This window comes from Gaeumannomyces tritici (genome assembly GCF_000145635.1).
Source record: "Gaeumannomyces tritici R3-111a-1 unplaced genomic scaffold supercont2.6, whole genome shotgun sequence".
NCBI classification, from domain to species: domain Eukaryota; kingdom Fungi; phylum Ascomycota; class Sordariomycetes; order Magnaporthales; family Magnaporthaceae; genus Gaeumannomyces; species Gaeumannomyces tritici.
The window spans coordinates 1,101,310-1,110,628 of NW_008804550.1; the positions used below are offsets into that span (position 1 = coordinate 1,101,310).

General features: G+C 57.4%; 4 protein-coding genes across 4 annotated transcripts in view; 1 reads left to right on the forward strand and 3 right to left on the reverse strand.

Moving 5' to 3' along the window:
- Window positions 1-111: 111 nt before the first annotated feature.
- GGTG_10752 (AGC/RSK protein kinase) lies at window positions 112-3,597 on the reverse strand (the record flags this gene model as incomplete). Its single annotated transcript, XM_009228628.1, has 4 exons — window positions 112-1,414; window positions 1,477-1,852; window positions 1,946-2,245; window positions 2,358-3,597. The coding sequence occupies 4 exons, from the start codon at window positions 3,595-3,597 to the stop codon at window positions 1,000-1,002; spliced, it is 2,331 nt and encodes a 776-aa protein (XP_009226892.1). The 3' UTR covers window positions 112-999.
- A 667-nt stretch (window positions 3,598-4,264) lies between these two features.
- Window positions 4,265-6,704, reverse strand: GGTG_10753 (hypothetical protein). The gene has a single exon (XM_009228629.1). It carries the CDS (start codon window positions 6,151-6,153, stop codon window positions 4,963-4,965), a length of 1,191 nt encoding a protein of 396 aa, XP_009226893.1. The 5' UTR covers window positions 6,154-6,704; the 3' UTR covers window positions 4,265-4,962.
- A 373-nt stretch (window positions 6,705-7,077) lies between these two features.
- Window positions 7,078-8,212, forward strand: GGTG_10754 (translation machinery-associated protein 46; the record flags this gene model as incomplete). The annotated part of the gene is made up of 2 exons (XM_009228630.1): window positions 7,078-7,712; window positions 7,786-8,212. 2 exons carry the CDS (start codon window positions 7,078-7,080, stop codon window positions 8,210-8,212), a joined length of 1,062 nt encoding a protein of 353 aa, XP_009226894.1.
- A 109-nt stretch (window positions 8,213-8,321) lies between these two features.
- Window positions 8,322-9,319, reverse strand: part of GGTG_10755 (oxidoreductase) — a 2,265-nt gene continuing 1,267 nt past the window's right edge. The window contains exons 2-4 of the mRNA XM_009228631.1: window positions 9,074-9,272; window positions 8,846-8,959; window positions 8,322-8,767 (exon numbers count right to left, since the gene is read on the reverse strand). Coding sequence (XP_009226895.1) covers window positions 8,678-8,767; window positions 8,846-8,959; window positions 9,074-9,272 — 403 coding nt within the window. The 3' untranslated portion in view covers window positions 8,322-8,677. The remainder of the gene's footprint in view (window positions 8,768-8,845; window positions 8,960-9,073; window positions 9,273-9,319) is intronic.

Sequence of the window (9,319 nt, forward strand, 5' to 3'; positions counted from 1 at the left end):
CCGCCCCCTGAGAGATGCGCATGAACAAGCAGACGGCTTATCGACGTCACCTCCACCACCAACGCATGCTTTCGAGGAAATGGTGCAATCACATATATTGCCGTTTTTGCTATCTCCCGACGCCTTTCTGTTTTGCTATCTCTCCTCGTTTGGGGGACATTGCGGCGACCGGGTAGGGAGGGGTAGGTAAGTATTTAGGGAACAAGGACAAAAGAAACGTAGCAGGATGGAGATGAGAGGAAGGATTGGAAGAAATCGACCTTGACTCCGGTGCAGCACTCGGATGTGATGTGAGCGTATGAGGCAATGAAAGTGACAAGTGAGATAAGGGAGAGTGAGCAAACAAAAGTAACAGACAAGGCAAATAAAGATCAGGCCAACAAAACACCACCATGTCATATCGGTTTTCTTTTTTCTGTAACATCGTCTTCACACACCTCGCTCGTGGCAGTCTTGACGTCTCCTCCGCCGCTCATTGACGAACCCCACTCTCAAGTGGCAGCTACTTCCCATATCGGGGTTGTGTTCAGCAAACGGACAGCAGAGAAGTTCTGGAGGCACTTTCAACAACAAAAAAAAGAAAACAGCCTCGAGAATGGTTCGGATAAACGTGAGGAATGTGGAACATCAAACAAAACACAGGTCCTTGTTGCAAAAGAAAACTGTACTTGTTTGATACCCGCTTAACCCCGTCCCAAAGCCCCCGCGGCTCGCGTCGTGCTGGGGCTCAAAATCAAAGATATAGACGCCTTGATTAGGAAAATAAAAAGAGTAACAGAAGAAGCCAAGGATGCGCTGGTAATGATGCGCGATGCGTGCATGTAGGTGACCTTTTCACCAATCCCATCCCCAGAGACTACCGTGGATCGGAAAGGGTCAGGGTTAAAGGAATGGAATGGAGAACAGGGCATTCCGCAGCTTCAGGCCACCTATTCCCCCAACGCCGTCCCCTCCTCCACAGAAACAAGCACTTTAAGCAACCTCCTCAGCAAGCATCGTCTATCTGCCCTTGCTACTAGATTGTGAGTAGCTACTGCTCCCCTCTTGGTATATCTGTGGCTGATGCTGCTCGTCGCCGTCGTGGTGGAGAGTGACGCTGTTGAACTCCTCGAACGGATCGATGGGCGTCTCGCCACCGGGCGTGGCCAGCTCGCTGTCCAAGGGCACGCCGCGGGGCGCCATGGATCTGGAACCGCTGATGTCGACGCTTTCGCTCTCCTTGACGTTGCGGAAGTTGACAGTGTCGATGCCCCGACCCTGGTGCGGCACGATGGGCGGCTTCATGTGCCGGATCAGCGCCCACTGCGTCGTCCGGAAGAAGGGGTGTCCCTTTATGTCTGATGCGCCTGCGCGCGCCCCCAACCGTCGGTTTTCGTCCTTTATCAGGAGCTTGCGTATCAGGGACTTGCAGAGACTGTGACGGAGTTAGACAACGGCCAGCTCAGAAAAATCAAGGAGAGAGGAATTGATGCTTACTTTGAGAGGTGCGGCGGGTTGTCAGGGAACGGTATGTCCTCGCGCAGGATGTTGGCAAAGGTGGCGTTGCGATTCTTGCCCTTGAAGGGCGTCGTCCCGTACAGCATCTCGTAAATCAAGATGCCCAGGGTCCACCAGTCCACCGCGCTAGTGTGGCCGCTGCCCTTGATAACCTCGGGTGCAATGTACTCCTCGGTCCCCACGAACGAGTTGGTCCGGAAGTTGGCGATGCATGACCTCGTGTCGATGGTCGGCAGGGAGCTCGTGCTTGCGCCGTTCTTACCGATAATCATGGTCGGCTTGCCACCCGGATCCGACTGCTTTGACAAGTCAAAGTCTGACAGCATGATATGGCCCGACTGGTGTAGGAGGATGTCTAGAAAAGAATGGTGTCGAGCGTGAGCAGGAAGGCTTGCAGAGATAAAAGGGCTTCACTCGGGGCGGCGACGATGAATGAGAATAAACCTACTTTCTGGCTTCAGATCCCTGTAGATGAAACCCATCAGATGCAGATACTCGAGCGCGGCGGTGACCTCGGCCGCGTAGAAACGGGCGTCGTCCTCGGCAATGCACTTGCCAGGACGTGTCTGCAGTGCCCTGAAGAATTCGCCGCCACTGCAGTATTCCATGCAAAGGTACAGGTGGTCCTCGGACTGGAACGAGTGGTAGAGCGTCACGATGAATGGGTGATTGCTGGTCGCAAGGATCTCCTGCTCGGCCAGCGCCCTCTTGATCTTGTTACGCTTGATCATCTCCTTCTTGCTCAACACTGTTCGCGACAAACCGACATCGTTAGCATGCAACACGTTTTCTGGATAGCGAGCCTGACTAGGAGCAACACAGGAAGCGCTCCTCCTCCTGGATACCCGTCTCGTGCATACCTTTCATGGCATACAGCCTTGAGCTCTTCTTTTCCCTGACAAGATACACCTTGCCAACGTCGCCCTTGCCGATGAGTTTGATCTTGTCGAAGCTCTGGGGGCCGACCTCGACGTTGCGGACCTTTATTGAGTTGGAGCTGTATGTCCTGCGGAACGCAAGAGCGGTCTGGGGTGAGGGCAGGGCCCCGAGGCCGTCAGCATCGGGGACGGCCAGGTTGTCCCCGCCGGCACCGGCAGCGCCAGCCTTGGACTCGACGAGGCCGACGGCGCTCCCGTTCTTATTCACCATGACGGGCTCCTTCCCCAGCTCGGCCGTCGCGGGGCGCTCGCCGCTGCCCTTCCCCTTTGAGGAGAAGAGACCCTGGGCGTTGGGAGCGCTGGCGACGCGGCGGAGCTTCCGGGCAAGCTCTTCCTTGGTGGACGTGGTTGCGCGGTCCTGGGCGGCGCCGCCGGCAGCGTCCTTGCTGCTGGCAGCCTTCTGGCTCGGGGTATCGGGCGGACTCGGGGGCACGGAACCGGCATTGTGATGACGCAGGCCCGGCGGCCCCTGGTGAGCGAAATAAGGGTTGGCATAGGCAGTAGGGCTGAGGGCCTCGTCGAGGGTGTTGCCCTCGCTAGCGACGGTGGTGGAGCGCAGGCGGCCGACGGTTGCGAAGAATTTTGACTGACGGAACGAGGACTTGTGATCGGGCTTGAGGGTGTTGGCGTGGTGGTTCAGACCGTCGGGGGTCTGCGAGGCGGACTTGTCGGACGAACTGTTGATGCGGAAGAAGTTCTTGAGGCGGGTGGGGAAGTGGTTGTGGCCGTTGGCATGACCGTTGGGGGCATTCGCGGATTTGGTGGAGGACGGCATGTTGGCGTCATACAGCAGCCGCGGCCATGTTGGGATGCGCTGTCGTCGGGGAGGAGGAGGGTTGCTGCTGGCCGCGTTGGGCGTTGCAGCAGCGGCCGACGATGCACGGGGGAGAGGGATGGCAGTCGGCGAAGGAGTCGTGTCGGACGCGAGGGCGGTGGTTGAGCCGCTGGGGAGGAGAGGGCTGAGCGACGACGATGTTGACGGCTCGAGGCGGTGCTGGCGCTGGTTCTGGTGCTGGTTCTGATGCTGGTGCTCGTCCTTGGGTGGGCTCGATCCTACGCTGGGGCGTTGCTGCTGGTGCTGCGGGCTCTGGCAGCCATGCTGAGCAAGCTGCTGCAGGGGCTGCTGAGGCGAGGGTGCCTCAGGCAGAGGTTGGCTGGCCATGGGCGGTTGGGCGACGGGGGTGATGCTGGGGCAGGCCTGGAATACGGCGCTGCGGTGGGCGAAGCGGGCGAGAGAGGGGCGAGGGTGGATTAATCACGGCGGTCGATTACGCGGATTGATTGATTTGTCTCCTTTCTCCGGGGTTCCTTCTGTCCCCTTGCATTTCTCTTGTCTGACCGTTAGCTCTCTGTCTTCTTTTAGTTCCCCGTTTGGGGTGGGCGCCCGTGTTTTCAGTCAGATTTGGATGAAATTAACGACTTGTGTATTTTTGATGTTTGCTTTTTTGTCGTTTAGGAACCCGACGAAAATGAGGGATCACTGTGCTCCTACCGTACCTCCTACGTAGTGACCTACAGTACATCCCGATGCTGCGGGCAGGCACGAGGAGGATTGTACCTACCTAGCATGACAGCGCCATCCTGGCTGGCCTGGTTCCGCAGCTTTCTTGGCCCAGCCAAGCCATATCAGACAGGCAGGCTAGCCTCCACATTGGCTGGGAGTCCCAGAGGGAGTCCCAGATTCCCCAGGCCTCGCCAACGGTCAAGCACCCACAACGCAACCGACGCGTGATTGTCCGCGCCAGCTCTCGCTGCCATTTCCAGGACCAGACATGCCTGAGCGGCTGCAGCAGCGCAACTTGGCCGGCCGTTCCAGACCGTGATCCGCAGGCCAAGCAGGCGCTCGACCCGTCCGTGCAGCTTCACAGCAGCAACCTGCTCCATAATATTATGCCTTTCCCCGCTCTTACACAGCGCCTAGATATGTACCTTTGCTACTTATATTGGTGCACACATGCCTGCCCTGCCCTGCCGTACCTGCTGTGTGCGAACCGACGCCATGCGTGATTTGCCTGGCTGACGGCTGATTAACCCACTCGACCTTCCCGGCTAGGACATGCCGCCGGCTATTGTCCAGCGCGCTGGTGTGCCCCTTTCCTGTCCCCTGTGTTGGGCTGTTCTGATTAGCTGCCATGCTGCCTACCGGCCCGCACATCCCAAGTCCCTCCGGGCTGACAAATGGCCCGACCGCCTCGCTGGTTCGGTGGCTTTGGCACCGGCACATCGGCCTCAGCTGCGGAAACCCGGCCGGGCCGTTTTATTCCCTCCTGACGCCTGAAACACTACCAGCGTGCAGCCATCGCGGTTTGCATATGTTCCTCGTAGCTGGTAGCTGGGTATCTTGTAATGCCTCCAAACAAAGATTAACGTCTGACTAGGGTATGGGAAAGGATAAAAAATGAACATATGGCAAAAAAACCACGCCTAGCTCCAGGTGTGGAAATCCGGGCATTATAGCTGCCTTTTAACTGGGAAGTCGTGTTGCGCCCCTTCTCAGACAGTGGCAATGGGGTTGGCATAAAAGAACTTATCCATCCTCCCCTGCACCGTTTTCATCTTCCTCCCCTTCCGATGGAGCGTCCTCGTTCATCTGAAACAAAGTCTGCTGAAGCCTCTTCTTGTTGGCTAGCCTCGTCGCGTTGTCTTCCAGCTTCTGGTACCAGACCCATGGTGTCAACTCCTTGCCGTCCTTGTCTAGCAGGTAGCTTGGGATGGCTGGTGCTTCGCCATTCTCGTCGTATGAGGCGGTTGTAGTCGTTTTTGCGGACGATATTGGGCCGGCCTTGAAGCCATCTCCGCGGAGCCATTGCAGAGGAATCATATGCACTTTTTCCATGTGATGAGCCAACCGGTCACCGCTGGGAAAAGAGGCTGTAGTAGGCGCGCCTGTGGCTGAGTTCTGTGTGCAAGACACCCATTTACAGCCCGTGCTTCCCCCGTGAACCTTGCGCACGTGAGCGCGCAGTGTGGTCATATTGTGAAGCTCGGCCTGGCATCCAGACCATTCGCACCGGTAGGGCTCAAACCGTGGTTTCAGCGACAGGTATATCTCCCGCGGGGTCGGTGGTGGCTTCTTCGGCGGCCTTCCCCGGGGTTTGGGCGGTCCCTTCAATGCGCCAGAGCTTGATCCTGGTGGCCGACCAACCGGCCTACCGACTGGTTTACTAGCTGCACGACCAGGCCCGGGAGGCCTTCCAGGCGGCCGTCCCGGAGGCCTACCGTGGTGACCTAGCTGGTAGTTGGGGTTCTCGCGCATCCTCCTCTGGACGTACAATAGCCTGGCGGCTTCTGACCTGGGATTGTTGGTGGTCTCTGAGTATGCCATGCCGGGCTTCCAGCCCTTGGGACGACCTCGCTTCTTCTGCGGCGCGGGTGTCGCGGGGCTAGACGTTGCGGCGGCCACGGCATTCTTCACCGCGGTCTTGATTGCAGCAGTAGGTCCCTCAGAACACTCTGCTTTCCTCTTGAAGTGCGGATTAAGGTCAGAGACGACGACGCCATTGGCGGGGTATCCCTCATCGAGGCCCTTTCCGCCGTACCCAGAGGGTCGACTGGCGGCGTGTGCTTGGCGGGATGGCAGCGGCCCGAGGCGAACCTCAAGGCCGCCGCCGTTCGGCGCACCAGAGCTGACATATTTCTCAGGCCCTCCTGGTGTCCCATTCCGAGGTGTGCTAGCCGATGACCCCGTTGGTCGCCTATACAGCTGAAACACATCCATGCCAGGGCTACCTCGACAGCATGATATTGTGCGGTTGTGCGGTTGTGCTGCTCGGACTGTCGTGGGTTGTGGATCAAAGAGCTGGCTGAACGCGTATGGACGCGTCGAGAAGCGAGAAAAAAGGTGCCTAGCGAGGGTTGATGAAGCAAAGATTCGATGAGAATCCGAGGGAGCAAGAGGAGAGTGGTAAGGTTTAAATTATCAACCGAATTAATATGCCTTCTTCGTATCTTTTTTCAGGATGAGGTTGAGAATGTCGACTACCCGCTGCCTCAATCCATTAAGCTGGCCCGGATCCTCCCCATCGAAATCGTCAATTGTGGGTCTCCAATCTGGGTTGGTGTTGTTGCACGGACCAGTGACAGTATGACTGGAGTTCCTGCAAGTACCTCCAGGCTAGAGGATGTAGCACGGAAGGCAGATTCGGAACGTATTCCAGGTTGATGCGTAGTGTATAACCTCAATGCATACGTCGGGGAAGAAGAGAAAATAAGAGAAACCCATGTCCCTCTCGCCTAGCATTTTTCTTGGGTATCCAATGTCTGAATCGCAGCCCCCAAAATCCTTTCAACAACACACGATTTTTGGGCAGGCATCGAATCGCGTGTTGGCGAATACCGGCACGTGATGCGCTGAGTTAAGCCAGTGGGGCGAACCCGAGGGCGTTCCGTCATTTCTGCAGGCAGCCAACCCACCTGTTCAGCCCACTAACGGCTATCAAGCAAGACTCGGAGAAATCCACAGTTACGCAAATCTGTTGAGCCGTCGTTATTCCATTCCTGCGACGGCCCCTCGAAAATCCGAGGAGAACGACGGCAGGGGAGGAGGGCACAATACACCTCCAAGGAGCAACCCGATCGAATTGAAGCTTCTTGACCCCAGAAACCGAACCAAGACCCGCCCCAGGGCCCAAACACCGCCACGATGCCGCCGCCCAAGAAGAACGACAAGGTGGGGGGCAAGAAGCCCAGTGTTGCCAAGGTCGTCGATGACAAGACGTTTGGCATGAAAAACAAGAAGGGCGGTGCCGCTCAGAAGCAGATTGCCCAGCTGGCCGCCCAGGCCAAATCGGGTGGTAATGCGGAACAGAAGCGCAAGGAGGCTGAGAAGGCCGCCCGCGAGCGCGAGAAGAAGGCGGCAGAGGACGCAAAGCGGGAGGCCGATCTGCTACTCAACAAGCCCGCCCAGATCCAGAAGGTCCCCTTCGGCGTCGACCCCAAGACGGTCATGTGCATATTCTTCAAGAAGGGCAACTGCGAGAAAGGCAAGAAATGCAAGTTCTCGCACGACCCCGAGATGGAGCGCAAGACGGAGAAGCGCTCTCTCTACACCGACACCCGTGCCGACGAGGAGGACACGAAGAAGGTCGAGACCTCGGCCGACTGGGACGAGGACAAGTTGCGATCCGTCGTCTTGTCCAAGAAGGGTAACCAAAAGACCACCACCGACAAGGTCTGCAAGTTCTTTGTTGATGCCATCGAAGACGGCAAATACGGCTGGTTCTGGATCTGCCCCAATGGTGGTGATCAGTGCAAGTACAAGCACGCTCTGCCGCCAGGGTACGTATCCTTCGTCACTCTTTCCCAATTGTGTCTGCGATCGCTTAGTCATGACTAACCGGCAACTGTGCAGATTCGTCCTCAAGACCAAGGAGGAGAGGGCCAAAGAAAAGGCTCTTATGGACAAGTCGCCACTCAAAACCCTCACCCTCGAAGAGTTCTTGGAGTCGGAAAGACACAAGCTTACGGGCACCCTCACACCAGTCACACCCGAATCCTTCGCCAAGTGGAAGAAGGAGCGGCTGGACAAGAAAGCGGCCGAGGAGCAAGCACGGCAGGCCAGGGAGGCCACAGGCCGTGCCCTGTTCGAGAGCGGAAACTGGCGGACGGAAGAGGACTTGGACTCCGACGACGACGACGACGACGACGACAATGACGCTTGGAACTTGGAAAAGATGCGTGCAGAGACCGAGGCGCTACGGCAGAAGAGAGAGGACGAGAGATTGGTGTCGCCCGAGGGCGCCCCGCCGGAAACCATCGAGACAGCACCAGACACTTGATAGGGCATCTCCTAGAAACTACTCGCCATAGGCTCCAAGGGCTCAAGCATTCTTCGTGCCCCGCAGCCGAGCCGAGTCGAGCCGAGCAACCCGAGCAACGGGCGCGCAGGCACGCTAGCCTCGGATCGAGGCTGCTAGTGTCGAAGCCGCGCCCACGCCCGGGCCGTTTCACGAGCGGCGCTCCGTGTCTCGCACATATATACTTCCAGTCGGTTGGATTCATGTGTTACTTGAAACAGTCACAAGAGGCTAGGCTACTCTTGAATGTTACACACTTTTGGAAAAGTGATATTGACGTATCGTCTGGCCAAAAGTCCAAAAACCCACGGCGGGCCACGGCTCGATGCTCCCCATGAGATCTATCTCATACTGCCATGTCAACTCTAGGCCCAGGGCCGTGTTGCCCCTCTTTCGAATCGTAATCGGGATACTTTTCAAGACACTCGGGGCGGCCTCTATGGCCAACTAGAATTTCTCGACATATGGCCGCAAATCAACTTCTTGAGTAAATGCGGACCGGTGCTGGGTGTGGAGGTGCCAGTAGGTGTCGGCAATCTATGAATAACCCAGGCTGTTAGTGCTGAACGAGGGAACATCCGAAAACACTGCCGCTCAGGTAGGTATTAGTCTCACCGCATCAGGACTGATCAGTCCGTCTGGGGCGGCATTGTTTGGCTTATACCCGATTTCCTTCAACTTTGGCGTGTCGATAGCCCCGTCGATTATGACGTGGGCAACGTGCACGCCCTGCACATGGGGCAGGAGAGCGAACCAAAGTCAGTCGCGGAACCAAGACGCTACCCGGAGACTTGGGGAAGCGTTATTCAAAGCAGCATAAAAGGTAAGTTGGTAGGTACGCACCTGGGGGCCAAACTCACGGGCCAGCGACTGCGCCAAGGCCCGCTTGGCAAACTTGCCGGCGGCGAAGGTGCCGAAGCGGCTGGACCCCTTGACGCTCGCGGTGGCGCCCGTGACGAGCAGCGTGGGCGGGTGAGGCGAGTGGTCGACCGAGTCGAGCAGGAGCGGGAGGGCGTTTTGGGCAAAGTTGAAGAGGCCTCCTCTGTGGGGTTTTTTTTTTCAATCGCCGTCAGCATTGCATCTTCTTTT

Coding starts and splice junctions, on each gene's coding strand:
- GGTG_10753 (XM_009228629.1), bottom strand. CDS start 6,153: ATGGATGTGTTTCAGCTGTATAGGCGACCAACGGGGTCATCGGCTAGC.